This window comes from Alosa sapidissima, chromosome 7 (genome assembly GCF_018492685.1).
Source record: "Alosa sapidissima isolate fAloSap1 chromosome 7, fAloSap1.pri, whole genome shotgun sequence".
Taxonomy (NCBI): domain Eukaryota; kingdom Metazoa; phylum Chordata; class Actinopteri; order Clupeiformes; family Clupeidae; genus Alosa; species Alosa sapidissima.
The window spans coordinates 17,528,061-17,546,160 of NC_055963.1; the positions used below are offsets into that span (position 1 = coordinate 17,528,061).

Consider the following 18,100-nt stretch of genomic DNA (forward strand, 5'->3'; position numbering starts at 1 on the left):
ACCATTTGATCATGCACAGACCTGACTGAGAATAAGATGACTTACCCCCCTCTCTCTCCCTCTCTGTCTCTCAGGGGAAGTTCCTGTGTTTGGCTGTGCAAAACGGTATCCTGGAACTCTACTATGATTTCGAGGGCAACCAAATGGAGCCAACAAAGGCACCTACCTCCGGCGAGAAAGTCAGCGATGCTGAACAAAAAACTGTGAGTGCCGCACACACACCAGCTGACATTGCTCAGCCTTGACATGGCAAATGAGGTTTTTCATGGGTTACATGTAATGCTTTTTTTTATCCTGCCACCTGGTAGTGAAGGGACGCCACAAACATCGTTGTCTGTTTGATATTAATATTTCAATTGTGTAGCTATTTCAACTACTTGTAACTACGTAACTGTTTGTAGCCTACACAACCTGCACTGTTAGGCCTACCACTCCATAGGTTGAAACATATGACATTGTGAAGTAGGTTAAAAACCTCAATATGATGTGTTATCTCATGGGCTCACTGGTTTCCTTCGAGTTTGACTGTGCCTCAGTCCTAGTCAAGCTTTCAGAGATGGTTGTCATCGTTTGGTCAGTTTGGGCTGGCGTCGACAGGCTCGAGAATGCTTCCTCGTACTCTGCACTCACCGTGTGCGCGCATGTGTTTGTCTGTGTGCACCAGGTCGAGGTGATCATTGTTCACAAAGTCAAGCGCATCATCGTGAGATATCAGAGGCTTACCTTGTTCCAAGTCCAATTGCCAACTGACCCCCCCAAGTTCACTGGGGTCTACTACCTGGGAGGAGTTCCTGAAGACAAGATGCCAGAAAGGTGAGCAGTGGGGGTCGGGATACCAGCCATCAATCATGCTATGCATTTCTGAGCCTTTCACACACAATGTTAGGTGGCCTTAATTACTAGCGTTCCTTCCATCCTACATGTCAGGCAATCTAGAGCATTTGCTAATGCTTATCACCAAATACAAAAAAAGGTCCTTTCTCTGTATGAGAAATCATTTTCACTATTTGTGTGTCTGTGTGTCTGTGTGTGTGTGTGTGTGTGTGTGTGTGTGTGTGTGTGTGTGTGTGTGTGTGTGTGTGTGTGTGTGTGCATGTGCATGTGTCCGTGTTCATGACTGTGTGTATTTGCAGCCTGAAGTCAATGTTCCCAAAGCAAACTGGATCACTGGGCGAACAGCGAACTGGATCGCTGGGCTCCATCAAGGGCTGCTTCAGGGGCATAAAGGCCATGACCTATCATGTGGACCTGAAGAGGATGAAGAGCACTGGCCTGAGCTATGGCTGCCCCGACGACCTGCTGGTGAGCATAAACACGCTCACGCACGCACGCACACACACACATGCACACGCATACATACACTCACTCACACTCACACACACACACACTCCCCCCATTTATTACTGTTTATTATAGAGCTCTTCATAATGCAAGTAGAACGCTCCATTGATTTGAATGGGATTTCCCAAAGTTCTACCGGTCATTATTTTCATCTAAGGACCTCCAAATAATGCCCGCTGTCAATGGCAACAGAGTTTCATTCAAAAGTGAAGGCAGATGGTTGATCAGCTATGTTCTAAAGAACGTTTGATTCAAGTTCAGCGTATGTTGCGAACTATTTGTTTCTCAGAAAAAGCCACAACGAAACGGTAACAAATAAATGTAAAAGAGACATATCGTGGAGTTTATTTTTTTGTTTTGGCAAGTAGCCGTATAATAAGTGGGATAATGTATAGAACGCTGGTCATTATTGGGAAAATACTGTAAGTCCCTTCGGGGCAAAGCAAGTCCGGTTCGCCCTGTTGGGACTTACTTTATCCACTTGTTGCACTCGGTCATCCTGCCTCTCCCATTTTCACTCATCCCCTTTCTTCTCTCCCCTTTCTCCTCTCCTCTCTCTTCTTTCTCCTCTTCTCCTGTCCTCTCTCTTGTTCTCTGCTACCCCATTCTTTTCTCTCTCTCTCTCTCTCTCTCCTCCCCCTCTCTGCTCTCCCTCTTTCCTGTCTGTCCCTCTTCCTTGTCCAGGTGGTGCGCGAGGCTCACTTCACCGGCCAGAGTTACCTCAACATGAAGATGGACAAGGCCCCAGCGCTCAGGGACAGCTTCTATGCTGGAGTGGGCTTCCGCACGGGTCAGAAGGAGGGCCTCATGTTCCACCACCAGGCTCCGGTAGGACACTTCATCTAAGCACCAGGACTGCACTGCAGTACCTGGGCTGAGCATCACTGGAGTCATGTCCTCTCTAAAAGGAGTTTTATGGCCCTCACTCACTGCTACACTTGTGATATATGGTTGCCTGTTTGTTCTGAAAAATTGAACTAAGGTTATAATTCTTTGTGTATATGTGTGTAAAATGTTGCCCTCATAGTTGTGGTAAGACGTTTTTCAGAATATTTTAAATATCCACCTATGTATGCACCAGTTAACCATGGGTTGTGTGTGTGTGTGTGTGTGTGTGTGTGTGTGTGTGTGTGTGTGTGTGTGTGTGTGTGTTCAACAGGATGGAGTGTGCCAAATGTTCCTGGACAAAGGCCATGTGGTGGTCAGAGCAGGAAATAGTCAAGTTAAGAGCCTGAAGCCCTACAATGACGACAACAGCCACTATGTGGCTTTATACAGCAACACCAATGGGTAAAGTCTGTTAGTCACTTACAAACACCTACGGCACCTTGATACTTAAAAACACTTAGGCCACTGCACCATATATATTCAGAATTGAACATAGTGTTGATGGCAGTGCAAGTATATGTTGACCATGTCAGCACCAATTGATTTTGTTGTAAAGTTTGGTAAATACTGTACACAGTATGTTCACACTAGCTTGGGTTTATGAGATGAGCAAGTGGCTGTCTAAGTAGTGATTAAGGATTAGCATGAATATACACAGGCTAAAGGATGGTCTGTGCCATTGTTGTTTTACATTGCACTGTACTGAGCTGATGGTTGTGTGGCATTCGTAGGATCCGTGTTTATCTGGATGATGTTCTGGAGGGTGAGGCTGTGTCAGACAAAGGCAATCGCATGGCACAGGAGAACGTGGGCACACTCTACCTGGGTGGCACAGAGATAAAAGATGGCGTTGCCAACCTCACCGGCTGCTTGAGCAACATCTTTGTCAAGAGGTGAGACAGTGATGACTAGTAGTGAGTATGGGCATGAAAGATGGAACAACTGAATGGGTTGGTACAAAATGCAGGAGAACTGGGTTGACTGGACTGCGCTAAGGACAGTGTGGACTATTTGGATGTAAGGGAAGATCTTGATGTTGAACATGGATATATACTCTTTTGATCCCGTGAGGGAAATTTGGTCTCTGCATTTATCCCAATCTGTGAATTAGTGAAACACACACAGCACACAGTGTACACACAGTGAGGTGAAGTACACACTAATTCCGGCGCAGTGAGCTGCCTGCATCAACAGCGGCGCTCGGGGAGCAGTAAGGGGTTAGGTGCCTTGCTCAAGGACTTCAGCCGTGGCCCATTGGTCGGGGCTCGAACCGGCAACCCTCCGGTTACAAGTCCAGAGTACTAATCAGTAGGCCACGGCTGCCCCAAATGTAGTTCACTCCTTGATAAACCAGAACCTTGATAAAGGCTGTTTGCCGAAACATAGGTCCTTAGTAAATAAAAAGAGTAAAAAAGTAAAAAAGAGTGTGTGGCTACTCTGTCTTTAATTTGAGTGTCCGGCTTTAAAAGAGTGCATTCCTCCTCACTTCTTCCTGAACATGTAGTTAAAGGAACTGTATGTAAGAAATGTATTTTAATTAATCATAAAATGGCCCTGATATGTCACTAGACATTAAGAAATCATGTTCATTTTAAATACTTATATCACTGACAACAGTAGGCCAGGATATTGTCATTTAAAAAGTGAAGTTACAGCCCTCAACTGATGTTGTTGTTGTGTTTTGTCATGTCATGTTGTGTTTTGGCCTGATGCGCCACCCTCTACCTATCTACTAATCACGATGTCAGTAGTGTTTCGGCATCCGGGTTGGCAACCTCAAGTCGGGGGGGGGGGGTGGGATACACCGCTCTACAGTAATTTGAAAGTGATTGCAGTACCAGTTTTGGCCACAATCTTACATATGGTTCCTTTAAGGCACTGTGTCTTAACTCTCTTCACACTCTACACGCACTCAGGGACACTCCAACGCAGATGGTGCTGAACCTGATCCAGTCCACAAATAACGTCAATGTGACCCTGGACTGTCCAGAAGCCTCTCAAGCCCAACAAATCCTGGCCTCTCCACCTCGCCACAAGAACCACAAGGTAAACTGTGGAGGACTTACAGTATGTCACGGAAGCCTGGTTACCATGTCACTTGGTTATCAAAGTAGTCACAGATTTCATGAAGCATGTCTTAAGCCATCCTTACACCAGAAAACTTTGACAAGATTTGGGAAAGATTCTTGAAAGATTGTAATCTTTTGAGTAAAGCTTGAATGGGGGGCATTAGTTAAAAAACTCCAATCTTTCAAGAATCTTTCCCAAATCTTGTCAAAGTCTTTTGATGTATGGGTAGCATTATTTGTATTTTGTTGTCTCTGCTAATGTGTGTGTGTGTGTGTGTGTGTGTGTGTGTGTGTGTGTAGGGGAAACACAAGAAGCCAGCGAGTGGGTCTAATGGTCAGCCTGCTCGTGCATCGTGCCAGGCGGAGCTGTTCGCCCAGGAGCCCAAAGCCCTGCACTTCAGCGGTTCCTTCAACAGCCGCCTGGGCTACTACTCCCTCCCCCCAGCCTTAAGCAAGCAGTAAGTCAACACCACCTCAACAACCACTAGCCTTCCTCTGAAGAGGAACTTGGCATTCTCTTGAAAATGTCCATTTATCTTTGCCAGTCTTGCTTGTCTTTGGCACAGCTGATTGTCAAATGAAATTGATTCCACAGATCTCATATATCAATGGGGGTGCGTGTAAACTCCTCCGATGGCATGATCCTCTATGCTGGATCAGAGAAGGGGGATGCTCTAGCTGTCAGCGACGGCCGACTGCAACTCCACGTCTTCGGCAAGAGGAAGGCCAGCATCACCAGCAACAAGAAGTACAATGACGGCCAGTGGCATGAGGTGAGTTTTTCAGGGGGTTTGGAAGAAAATAAGAGTATATATTATAAGAGTCTTATAGAAGAAAAGCATCTCATTTAGCGTGGTGATGTCAAGGACAATAGCCACAAGCATAGCGTAAGGGCATGTGGAGCTAACTTTTGCATAGAACTTTTAATGTGTACAGTGCATAATGTGTGACATATGATAGTTATGTTAGCATTGGAGATATGAGTATGTCTTGTATTTCAGGTCATAATTAAAAAAGAGGGAGACCAAGTACGTCTGATAGTAGATGGCATTGACACCAACAGCAAGAAGGTGTCAGGAGGGAGCGCCTTCAGAGGTCCTCTTTACATCGGAGGTCTCCCTGCGGACCTCCTCCCTCCATCCTCGGTAAGCTACATACGGTTTAATGATCACGTGTCGTAGTGGATCACGTGGAGATATTCCAGGTCCTAAAACTGATGAATACCGTAAAATCATTGCTTGACATTAATTAATTTTCCATTGATAGTATAAAAAGTTCAAATTAAATAATTGAAATAATGAAGTAATGTAAAAATGTTAATCAGGTTTGGTGTCCAACTGAGCAATGAAAGTGTGAGAGTAGATCTTTGCGGTGCACAAGCAAGTTCTACTGCTCTTACTGTGTATTGTTTGTATGTGTGTGTTTTACGCTGATGACGTGTTGTTTTCTCCCTGTAGTACCCGGGGCCTGCAGGCTTCGCAGGCTGTGTAAGGGAGCTGAAGGTGAACGAGCAGGTCCTGGAGAGGCCCAATGAGAGCGTGGGGGTGGTGCCCTGCTATCTGGAGCCCCTGCAGCCAGGAGTCTACTTCTCCACCGAGGGAGGCAGCATGCTCATAGGTCAGCCTCACGACCTCCCCTCCAGGCATTAACCCCTCTAGCCCTCAGCAGTTTCTTACAGACGTCTACCTTAGACCAACATGCACAGCTTACAACACACCCTAACAATTTAGAGCAGTCTGTTAAAACAGGATTTCAGGAATTTATCAGAATTTCCAATAGATTTCTGTTAGATTCCTGTATTATGCATTATTCCTGGCAGGCTTGGAATTTCACCATTCTGGGGGCAAGGCCACTTGGCCTTCAGTTGGGCATATTTGGTAGGGGGCACAAAGGCCACATGTCAGGGCACCAAGGCCAAAGTTAACTATACAGTAGTAGGCTATAAAAATGGTCAAAGTTGTATTTAGCCTATTCACTGCAGTAGACCTGCATCACTGTATGAAACATTACAAAAACATGAAACATGACATATTACATAGAACTGTAAATCATCTGATCATCTAATAATTACAGATATCTAGGCTATATATAACATTTATTTTATATTTGGCCTGCTATGAAATCATTGTATTGTATGTATTGAACAATTTAAATTTAAGCACAGCTCAGCTTTAAGAAACTCAAATAGCCTAGATGCATGCTTAGCATTTTGCTACTTTCACAAACTCTTAGTCAGCTGTCCTCTGATTTACCAATATCTAGGCGATATTTGTAACATTTATTTTGTATTTGGCCCGTTATGAAATTATGTGGAACAATTTAAACACATTGTAAAACTTAAAGCCCAAATTTGGAGACATCCATGCATGTCAAAATTTACTGCAAATTCAAAACTGGATTACTCTGGAACGGCTAACTGTACAGGGGGCTGCTTTACACCTTTGTGTTCGGTAAGGTCTGCTGTTTATTCTGATTTAATGGGTTGTCATGTGTTAAAAGAAGGGTTCGTGAAGTATTCCACCGAGATGAATGGGTAGGGAGATCATGGACGCAAAACCTTCAGTAGAGTATGATTAAATTGAATTATATTATTTACTTTTCTCGCGAACCATTCAACACAGCAATTATCGGCTAACATTGTTTAAAAGCTGAGAAAAAGTTCTTTCATGTGATACTTGTGATGTCTGTGTGATGAATAGGCTACTTCGTGAGTAGTTCAACTGAGAAGAATGGGTGAATTTGGACGCACTTTTTTGCGCTGTCACTTTCTCCACTGCGTAAAAGACTAAATTAATTTGCGCTGTGAATGCTAAGATTATTTTGACAGGCCACAGGCTAAATAAAAATCGCTATTAGTAGGACGCAAAGCAGAATATTGAAAGAAGGGGGCACCAAGGCCACCGTGGCCTGTAAACCTATGATTTTCAAAGGGGCTTCACGGCCAACTCAAGGGGCTACGACGGCCATGGCCGTCGTGGCCGCAGTGAAATTCCTACCCTGATTCCTGGTATTATGTATGCTTATTTTTCATGATACAGGCACCAAGAATAACAGCACTCTTAATTGTTTTTGCTCTGATGACATTCTAGAGTAACTGAATCACACAGATTCCTCTATCTGTCCGCATGTGTAGATCAGTCCCTGGTGTTGGGCCGTGACTTAGAGATCTTGTTGGAGGTTCGGCCTGTGTCGGATTCTGGGCTCCTGCTCCATGCAGGGGGGTACAAAGGCCAGCAGCTCAGCCTGTACTTGCACCAGCAAGAGGTACACTCACACACACACACACACACTCACACCATCATAATTAGACAGACACAAATACTTACTGGGCAGCCGTTGCCCACTGGTTAGCGTTTCGGACTTGTAACGGGAGGGTTGCCCGTGCCCTTGAGCAAGGCACCTAACCCCTCACTGCTCCCCGAGCGCCGCTGTTGTTGCAGGCAGCTCACTGCGCCGGGATTAGTGTGTGTTTCACCTCACTGTGTGTTCACTGTGTTTCACTAATTCATGGATTGGGATAAATGAAGAGACCAAATTTCCCTCATGGGATCAAAAGAGTATATATACTATACTTACTTACTTAAATACAGACACACACACCATCATAATTACAGACACAAATACACAAACACCATCATAATTACAGACACAGACACACCTGGAGCCTGTTGTCATCTTCTGCATCTCTCATCTCACCTCTGATGGTAATGTGTAAAGCAGAGCATAGCAGGCTGATAACGTTTTCATGTTTCCATGCAGGTATCAGTGGTGATGAACAGTGGTAATGGCAATTTCTCTGTGTCTCTATCACCTGAGGAGTCACTATGTGATGGCAGGTGGCATAGTATTACAAGTAAGAAACTTTCTCAACTTATTACTACTAATGCTTATTGTTTTGCTTGTTCCACTGTCTTTATCATTTGTATAATAAACTATGGTGATATTAACCTACTTGTTCGTTTTCAAGTAACACGTGTAAACAGCTTTGATGCCCAATTCACCAACCGGTCTTGTTTGTGTTTTTTCACGTTAGTTGTGAAGAAGAGTAATGTGATTCAGCTTCATGTGGACACAGCCAGTCAGCATGGTGTAGGACCCAAACAGAAGCGTACGAATGGGGGCCAAAATAAAGTCTACCTGGGCAGTGCTCCTGGTATGGACCTCAGGATGTTTCATTCATTATGAACATGCCTGACTTTAAGTGTTACTGTCTGATTTACATCAAAATGATTTAAATGTATTATTGCTTCTCAAAATTGTAAATGTAATCACAATCCCAATGCACCTAATGGTGATACCACTTTTTGAGCCACCTTTTAGGAATCATCCACATTGTCATACATAAATTCTCTTCAGAAGTTAATTCCCTTTATTGTTTGTCTGAAGCAAGGTGTTTTATTTGTCATTTCCCCAGATGCAGCCAAAATCCCTGGCCTTCCTCCAACTCTCCCCTCCTTCCATGGCTGTGTGAGAAGAGCCCTGGTGAACCACAGACCTGCCATGCTGTCCAAGCCTCTGGCTGTGTCCGGAGCAGTGGCCACCCAGGGCTGCCCAGCCACGTAGACAGACCCAGCCCCTGCTGTACCACTCCATCTCCAACTCCTCAATCACAGGTGGTGGGCTTACTTATGAGATTAGCTAATTTAAACAGATATTTATATATTTTTTGTTTTATACAAATGTATATTTTTCCCTCACGTTGTTTTATTTTATATTCATGGGTTTTATCAGGTCCCTTTCCACAGGTGTATAAAATCAAGCACCTAGATTATGAATGCAGACTGCATGGTGCTTGATTAATACACCTGTGTAAAGGGACCAGATGAAACTCATGAATACTGGCACTAAGTGCTAAGGAGCATAAGAAATCTGTTTTAAATGTGCTAGTACTGTAAGCCTGAGGGGAGGATCACTTCCTAACACTCATCTGACACAAAGAGGTTTGAATCTGGCACTTCAATTATCATGTGTTATGTATTTTAGATAACTGCACAATTTGTATTCATTATGAAAACTGTACTTTGGGCCACACTTCATTCAAATATCTATTCCCCATATTCATGCCGCGGCCATTGTTTAAACCAAAGGGACGCTACAGGGTACACTGACTAGATCTTTTTGTCACCTACTGGTGAATGGATAGGACACAACAATCCTATGGGTTGTGTACCCTGTAGCCTCGTTTTGGTTTACAATGGCCGCCACCTGAATACGGTGAATTGGCTTAGTGTTTTTAAATTCAACTCCCACCATGCAAGTTATTTCTCAATCATGAAAGCCTGGATTCATGTTGGGTTTCAATAATCAACCGCTTGTTTTGAGTGTATTCAATGCACCATGTACACCACGTGTACACAACGCGCTGGTATGGCCGACTCGGGCTATAAGAAATATGACAAAATGTTTTGTGAAACTGAGAATTCCAAACAAACACCAAGAAGCAACAGAGCATTCCTGACTACATGAAGACCTTTTTTTAAATATAATTATGTTTAAAGACAACTACCTTTGGAAATACCTGTGAATGAGAATGTCAAAAGGTCGTTGTAGAACATGTTCCCTGCCTCGAGTTTGGCCTAATTGTATTCCATATCTAATTTCACTCTTTTTTTTATTGATGCCTAAAATTATATAGTTGTATTTTTAATGGTTTTAATAATAAACAGTTCTTTCATAAAACCTTGTATTGATTGTTTTAAATAATTTTTGACAGTTTATAGGACTTTACAATGTGGCGTACTACTATAACTGAATATAAAGCCAAGAGAATCTAATGAACTGAATCAAGGCAAAAAAAGCATATTAATGACACCCAAAATACTTTTACTGTAAGCCAAGTTAAAAAAAAAAAAAAGTACTGGGGTAGTTAAGCTCAATGTTAACAAAACAAAGAAAGATCAACGTACATTCCAGACAGCTTAGTTCCTGCAAGGCATCAACAAAGTGAGAAACACACACACAGAAAACTGCATGCAAGCGAGTGAGAAGATGTCTAATCTAAACTCATGTCCTCATCATCCTCCTTCTTGTCTCCGGACCCTTCTGCTTTACTGTCCACTCCCTCCATGGCTTTGGCAAAAGCTTCCACGTCTGGAACGGAAGGAAAATAATTAATAATACATCATTATACAGTATTAAAATAATAAAGGCGGTAATTCAGACTTCTTTCAAGTGAATGTATTACTCTTGTGCAAAACTACGTGTTGAGCTCACCCCCTTTGTTGGCCGCATCTACCGCTTCACTGGGTAAGCCAAACTGGTTCATTAGAGGCCCAAGCTGCCCTGACGCCAGCGCACTGCTGAACATGCTCATGGCCTAGGGAGAGTGAGGACAGACTGGGTTACAACATCAACATAAAAGTTCTAGAAACACGTCAAATAAAGCAGTGTGAAACTGAAACAAGTGTGTGTGTGCGTGTATATATCTGTGTGTGTGTGTTACCTGCTGGAACTGCGGGGAGGTGAGGGTGTTCTGGATCTCGGAGGCACTCTGAGGTAAAGACTCGCCTGAGGGCAGGTATGGCAACAGCCTCTCCTGCACCTCCGGGTTCGACAGGATGGGCGCCATGACCTCTGGAGTCAACACACTGGCCAGGTCCACTGCAGGGGGGAAATGCAGCATTACAAGAAAGAATGTTGAGAGGGAGAAAATGGAGAATGAGGACAAACAAATGTACAATGGAGGTAAAGGAGGACAGAGGATGCAAAGGAGTAAAGAGGGATGCCTAGGATGCCAGAATGGCTCACTGTTTCCTGACTGCCCCCAGACAAATTGAAGAATGATAGAATGTCTCACTGTTTCCAGACTGCCATTGCTGTTGATTGTCAGTTTGTAAAGTTTAGGTGAAGTAGGGAGTATGCTAGTGTTGGAAACGTTTACCAATCGTGAATCCCCAGTCTCTATTCACAAATTCACAAAGTGAAGGAGTCTGGGCTGGGGGGGGGGGTCATCTGGCTTTACCAACACTGGTCTAAGTAACAATGGGTGAATCGGTCCTCAGACCAGGCAAACAATGTCCACAGCTCTCCTTCTCCAGAAAATTGTAGAATTAACTAAGGACTCATCTTCTCACTAACATCAACATCATCTTAAATGAAGATCACCAATCAACCAATTCTCTGTAAGGCTCCAATAGGCCCTAATCACAGGAAGCTGGGAAGCACAAAGAGAAAGACATCAAGTCCTAAATGAGAGCAGCTCACCTCCTTGGCCTGAGGCAGCTGTACTGGGCACATTCATGGTGGCCAGGATGCTCTGCAGATCACTGAGCTGAATGGGCTGTGTGGGGCTGGCCACCCCCGTGGACGCTGCGGGCGTCTGGGCAGCAGGAGTGGTGGGGGTGACTGTGGGGGAGGTAGCAGCGGGGGCAGAGGCGGCCGGGGTGACGGGCGTGGTGGCAGCCTGCGCAGAGCTAGTGCGGGCCCCACCTGTGCCAGAGGACGGGGTGGCAGCCGCAGACTGGCTCCTGGAACTAATGGAACAGCACCACAGGAGAGAGGGTCAGAGGAAGAGAAGAGTTAATACAGAGATAACATTATAGCATAATAGCATTATCTATTACTATATCTCTGAATATTAACATATAAGTACTGAACTTCTCCTGGAATCACCCAATTTTGGCACAACACTACTGAAAATACTTGATGTGTATTGTTACCACATGGCCTTATCTTGGGATATTGCATGCACACAGCTTAATGTTTGATACACTTGTCTACCAATTTCACCATAAAAAAAACATAGTTATAAGAAAGTGACTGCAAGAATATTATGGCTTAAATGAAGATGCAGCTGACCTTGAGGTTGAGCTACTACCAGTTCCTCCACTGCCCAATAGGCTGGCCAGGCCTGGTCCTGCCAGAGCACCAAGTCCACCTGATGTAAACAACAACAAAGAACACTTAGGTGTCAGCTGCTGATCCACACAGCATAATTGCTGTGCGAGTTCAGTAAATGTGCCTCCCTTCATTAATATGACCAAATACATCCCTTCTGTTTCTGTATTTGTGTAGGAAAACCCAAATGTATTTGAACACTGAATTGTAGAAAAATTACTCACCAAGTCCCCCTAGTCCCGTTGGTCCAATCAGCTGCATCAGTTGGTTATGGCTCATGTTACCCAGAAGGCTTTGCAAGCCACCTTCTCCTGAAAGCAGGTTGAACTTGATGTAAGACATACAGAGGTTCAGTAGCCAATATATCATACAATGCAAACAAAATGTAACCTACACTATTTGCAAGATAAAGGTAGTGTATTAATAGCCACTGACATCTTCATTACATTTGTAAGATCTTGCCGAATTCTCCTCAATACCACTCAATACACCTCAAATTCACTCTATTCAGGTGGCGGGCATTGTAAGCCAAAATGAGGCTACAGGGTACACAAACCATAAGATTGTTGTGTTCCAACTTGGCATCATGGTTTTGCATAAACACAACATGTGTTCTATGCATTCGCCAGTAGGTGGTAAAAATGCATTAATGATCTATGGGGTATACTACGAAGCACGTTAGACATATCTAGGCTATGTAGACATATCGAGGCTTGACAAAGCCTTGACTCAGGGGTATACGTTAAGTGATACTACGAATGCAGTTATGTGATATATTTGTCAAACTAGGCTTTCAGCTCAGATCTGTGCGCATTCTCGGTGTTAAGATGACTTTGGCCAATCGTGTAACGTGGAGACGCACAAGACCGCCTCTATTTAAAAACAATTACTTCCACATTCATGAGCGATAGCTTAATCTACACTGCGGTAATTTTGTTTGTCTAACCTATAACATCAAATAAATCAATTGTCATCAGTTGTTGTATGGTATGCACGTCCATAGTGGGATATTTGCACGCACAGCACTATTAAAGCGCATTCGAGATCCAAAATGTTAGTAGAGGCGGAGCTCCACCTGTAAGATATATGACAGAATCCTACACGTGAGATAACTTCGTTTTTAAGACAATTGATTGGTCAGTGTGCGGTAGATTACACGATTTGAGCTATAACTTAGCACATAACCTCCTCCCGACCAGGTTTGGTTGACAGCATAAGATGCCATGGTGATATAGCGACACTAAAACAAATCCACTTTCGTGTCACAGCATACCCTGGCTTTGAGCGCAACATACCTCGCTAACCCACTAATCGAGATTCGTAGTATACCCCACTGGTCAGTGTACCCTTTAGCCTCATTTTGGTTAAGGGCTTACACAATGCCCGCCACCTGAATAAGGTGAATGGACACAGCCAGACAAATGAAAAATGAATGATACAGTTCAAGCTGTCAGGAAACAGCAGTGCTTGCATTTCACCCCTCCCATGCAGTGCTATCTAAACAGAATTCATTTTCTATGTTGTTTCTAGCGTAGTTGTCAATTTTTTTACTTCTGAGAATCTAGTTGCTTCATTGTTTATCTACACTATGCTTTGGGGTTTCCAACCTGCAAGTTGTACCAGTTTTTTTTATTTAACTCTTTTACAGAAAAAGGCATGCACTTTCAAACGTCGTTGTACAGGTACAATGACAGTAAAGACATACTCTATTCTATATACTCTAGACATATTCTAGAATCTAAGATATATTCTATTGTACGACTCGCTACATCTGTCTGTTGCATTCCAGCACACCCACCTCCCAGAGCAGACAGCTCGTGGCTGCCACTGCCTCCGCTTCCAAGAGCCCCCGGCATGGGAGGGTTGTTCAGGAATTCATTCACCTTGCGGCAATACTCCTCATCTTTATCTGTTTTGGGCTCCTACAAGACAGACGTGGGAAGAGAGCAAGAAAGCATGCACAGGCAAGTGTGTGATTACTTATAATAATAAAGGGAGATGGAACAGATTATTACAACATTGTTTAATGTATTGTTTATGTTTATAGTTCTTAGTAGATGCTGTTTTCAGAAGCGATTTACAATGACATCAATAAACATTAGTTAACATTAAAATGTGCCATTTATAGTAAAGTCATATGGCCTAAATAAAAAAAAAAACTATGATTAAATAGAATTAATATAATAACAACAATAACCATAAACATACACAAACCAGAACTCTGAAGGAAAAGATAATCAGTTAGAAACAATGATAAATAAACATTGTATGTCAACATTTATTATGACCACTGCTGCTATAACTCTTTATGCTTCCAATTACAAACACAGACAGTCTCCGATCCATAAGTGTTTCAGTGTATCCTATGTCTCACCTGCATCCAGAAAAATAGACGTTTGGACCCAGCCTTGAATTTGAGAACGAACACACGCCCTGTGGTGCACTGGCTCACCTTCTTAAACTCACAGTCATCAGGGAAAATGATCAGATCCTACAAATAGAACATCAAAGTATAGATTATTTTGAGATATTCAAAATTGCAGCTGGATTACATGACAGGTGAGGGCACTCACGTCCTCAACGTTTCCGCTGGTCCTGTCCTTCCAGCAGAAGTGGATGAGCGAGTCGTCCGTCTGCTGTATGTAAACCATTCCCTTTCTCTTGTCCGGTGTCACCGTGCTGCCCTTCAGGCTCATCTTTCCAGCCCTGAACTCCACAAGGTATTTGCTGGAAGAGCTACGGGAGCCTGAGCTCAGGCTGGGGAAAAGAGCTCCTGACGACATTCTTCTCTCTCAGTGATAGATATATTTAGACTGTAAGAGAAAATAGCAAGCCAATATGTCATGCGTCATCACTTGAGTTGGTAACACTGCAAACAGTGTTTACAATAATAGGCTAACTGCTTGTGTACACTTGAAAACCTCTGAAAATAAATGTACATCAATAAGCCATAGTGTAATTTAGACGAAACATAGTAAGTAATCTACAAATAACGTAAATTAAGTAATCTACAAATACTTAACGCTTAAATCATAACAACTTCAAGTGATTATTTACTATTGTCAGTGCAACTGGAAGGATATGTTTTTTTCCCCATCCCTTGCCACAGGTCTATAAAATCAAGCACATAGATTATGAATGCAGACTGCATGGTGCTTGATTAATGCACCTTTCGCAAGGGACCTGATGAAACACTTGAATTCTAACGAACAATCGCAGTGCATCTTTGACATGACATTCACAAATCCAATGTGAGTTTATACCACTTCACAACTTTCCGGACAGGTAAATTCAAATTAGCGTGTTCACTGATTACCAGCTCCTTAAACTAAATAATTCGCAGGCCATCTTCTAAAATTTAATTCATCAATTACACTTACTCAACCCCATTTTCCAACTTGGCCAAGTTAGCTAGCTCAATTCATGCTAGTTCACTGCCCATGTAACCGCACTGACTTTCGGCTAGGTTAAGCTAGCTATCGAGAGGTTCGCTAACTAATGGTTAGACAATTTAGTCCATCGAGAGTCACATTGACATCAATCACTTCCCTTTACACAATTTCACGTCGGTGTTTAATTGAGTATTCAATAATCTACTAACATTACAATTAACAACTTTTGCAGGTTACAGAAGTAACAGAAGAGTTACAGGCTACAAAAAGAGAATAGCAATCACAGTCATCTAGCTAGCTAATGTTAGCCTCCCTGACTCGACAGTTTTTACCACTGAAATGCATTTCCCCATTGCCAGCTATCAAATGAAAGCTTTTTGACAGCTTCACCAACAAAGTAAGGATAATGTAACTGCTAGAGCGCCAGCGCATTTCACAAACATTTAACAAACCAAAACACCGATAAATGAAGCACTTACAGTTGTAAAGTAACGTTACTGTGCGCACCTCTGCTGTGGCTGTGTCCTGTTGCTCTTGGGTGCTCCTTGTTGGTGCCCCCCACCCAATCACAATCCTCCCCCACCTTTTTTATGCAGCCCTTGCCACTTAATCTACTAAACCCCTCTTCTACTGCACTTTTTACCCCCTCAACTTTGCACAAATAGGCTGACACCAGACATAATTTCACTGCATTTCTTACTTCCAGTAACTATATGCATGTGACAATAAACTTCCTTATACCTTGTACCTTGTTTTCCTCTGAGTCTTACACTTCCTGGTATTCACCCTCCCCGAAGAAACGATTGGTTCGGATTCTATTTAAACGTCTGTGATAGGCTAAGGATGTGTCCTTCTTAAAGTTACAAGTCTTTGCGGTGTCATGTCTGGATCTGGATTTGACACCGTGGGTCCTAATTTAAATGCTGGGCAAAGTGCAAAGTCAGTCAATGAGCAAAATTCTCGTGTATGCGCTAATTAGCAACAGTGGCGTGAGGCAGCATTCAGATGACCCTCTGATATTATAAATGGTATTTCAGTCTTTTATTTTATACTTTTACAAAACACTCCAAACACTACCTTTTTTGTGGGGTATTGATGAGAAAAAATAAATAATTGAATCCATTTTAAGATGAGTCTGAAACATCACAACATGTGGGAAAGGGGCAATACTTTCTGTATGTACTGCATAGACCCATATATATGTCAATATGTTTTTCATTTCCATATATGACATAACATGTCTCAGCTTTGATGGTTTAAATGAACCATGCCTTCAATGTTAAACATTGCCACTTTAGCAAATTGCTATTTACCATGGAAAAGTTTCTGACAACCAACATTCAAATGACCATATTTGACAACATATTTATAGGAGAGAGTAAAAACCATCTTAATATCACTCAAAGAATTATCAGAAATTAAATTTGGCCAAATTATGGACTATGATATGGCTAAATGGACTATATACGTGTATTTTTGACAATTCTTCTCCTTTTTTGATATTTTTTTTTTCTATTTGTTTTATCTGTGAAGCGACCTTGGGTGTCCTGAAAGGTGTTTTAAATAAAATGTATTATTATTATTATTATTACCTTGCTGGAAGTTATTCTGGTGCCTCCACCGCTTTGGACAGCTCCCATTCATTAACATTATGCCATGGCAGCAACAAGGTAACAAATAAGCTAAAACAAAAATCCAGCATTATAGTAATGTCCCATGTATTAGCCGAATTGTGTATAAACCACAGGACAGTGTTTAATGCAATATATATATATATATTAACCACAGAGCCCAACAGCCCAATGAATCAGATTGTGCTTTAATCAGACAGAAGAATGAAGAAATTAAATGCACTCCCATGTAGTCCACCATTGTGTATTAACCTAATAGCTGAAGACATTTTTCAAAATCAATGTATAAACCTCAGTCAACAGGCGGGGAATTACAGTAAGCAATGACAGGTTAGTGAGGTTACTACAGTACCAATACCATTCTGATAAAGTGACTGATGAGTAACGTTTAAATTTAATAATTTTCTCATTATTAATTTGCCTTGAATACACAACAAATAATAGTTAACCGACATTAGCCTTGTCTAACTACTGGCACTAGTTAGCCAGCATCCAATATGTTCTCTACAAGCCTATTATATTACCAAATACACAACAAAAAAACAAAAAACAAGTGTGATTTTACAAGTGTACAAAGTCCCATGTCTAGAAGGTGCTACGATTTGCACACAACACCATACAAAGACATCGGTTTCCTAACGCACTTCTATTAATTTGCCTTTGCCATGTTACCCTCAGTAAGATCTCGGCACCCTTGACATACATTCTAAAGGCTAATGCAGCATCTAGGTTTCGGTTTCCTATATCTATGACACCCTCTTCATGTGGACATCAAGTTTCCATGGCAATTCTAGACCGTCGGTTTGCTTGGCCCCCATATTGCTGCTTGTGGCAATATTTGCCAATAGGTCATCCTATGTCTATAATGACAGAGTAGCTTAAAATGTTCAATAAAAGTCTTTACCTATCCTTAAGGAGAGCACAACAGAGAAACATACACAGA

General features: G+C 42.4%; 2 protein-coding genes across 7 annotated transcripts in view; one reads left to right on the forward strand and one right to left on the reverse strand.

Annotated features, from left to right (window-relative positions):
• Positions 1-9,961, forward strand: part of lama5 (laminin, alpha 5) — an 80,749-nt gene extending 70,788 nt beyond the window's left edge. For all 4 annotated transcript variants that reach the window (XM_042097281.1, XM_042097280.1, XM_042097283.1 and 1 more), the window contains 15 exons: positions 75-203; positions 665-813; positions 1,134-1,302; positions 2,026-2,169; positions 2,501-2,631; positions 2,961-3,122; positions 4,146-4,275; positions 4,599-4,756; positions 4,894-5,071; positions 5,300-5,443; positions 5,756-5,915; positions 7,432-7,562; positions 8,058-8,151; positions 8,332-8,451; positions 8,713-9,961. In XM_042097281.1, the coding sequence (XP_041953215.1) occupies positions 75-203; positions 665-813; positions 1,134-1,302; positions 2,026-2,169; positions 2,501-2,631; positions 2,961-3,122; positions 4,146-4,275; positions 4,599-4,756; positions 4,894-5,071; positions 5,300-5,443; positions 5,756-5,915; positions 7,432-7,562; positions 8,058-8,151; positions 8,332-8,451; positions 8,713-8,861 (2,148 nt within the window). In that variant the 3' untranslated portion in view covers positions 8,862-9,961. The remainder of the gene's footprint in view (positions 1-74; positions 204-664; positions 814-1,133; positions 1,303-2,025; positions 2,170-2,500; positions 2,632-2,960; positions 3,123-4,145; positions 4,276-4,598; positions 4,757-4,893; positions 5,072-5,299; positions 5,444-5,755; positions 5,916-7,431; positions 7,563-8,057; positions 8,152-8,331; positions 8,452-8,712) is intronic.
• Positions 9,962-10,100: 139 nt separating this feature from the next.
• LOC121713036 (proteasomal ubiquitin receptor ADRM1) lies at positions 10,101-16,138 on the reverse strand. Of its 3 annotated transcripts, none has more exons than XM_042097286.1 (10): positions 16,006-16,138; positions 14,708-14,947; positions 14,509-14,625; positions 13,933-14,056; positions 12,359-12,442; positions 12,096-12,174; positions 11,502-11,770; positions 10,741-10,898; positions 10,512-10,614; positions 10,101-10,388 (listed from the first exon to the last, which is right to left on the reverse strand). In XM_042097286.1, the coding sequence occupies exons 2-10, from the start codon at positions 14,915-14,917 to the stop codon at positions 10,291-10,293; spliced, it is 1,242 nt and encodes a 413-aa protein (XP_041953220.1). In that variant the 5' UTR covers positions 14,918-14,947; positions 16,006-16,138; the 3' UTR covers positions 10,101-10,290. The 3 variants fall into 3 exon arrangements, with proteins under 3 accessions (XP_041953220.1, XP_041953218.1, XP_041953219.1); XM_042097284.1 differs by having other exon boundaries at positions 12,359-12,445; XM_042097285.1 differs by having other exon boundaries at positions 12,359-12,445; positions 16,034-16,051.
• Positions 16,139-18,100: the final 1,962 nt, after the last annotated feature.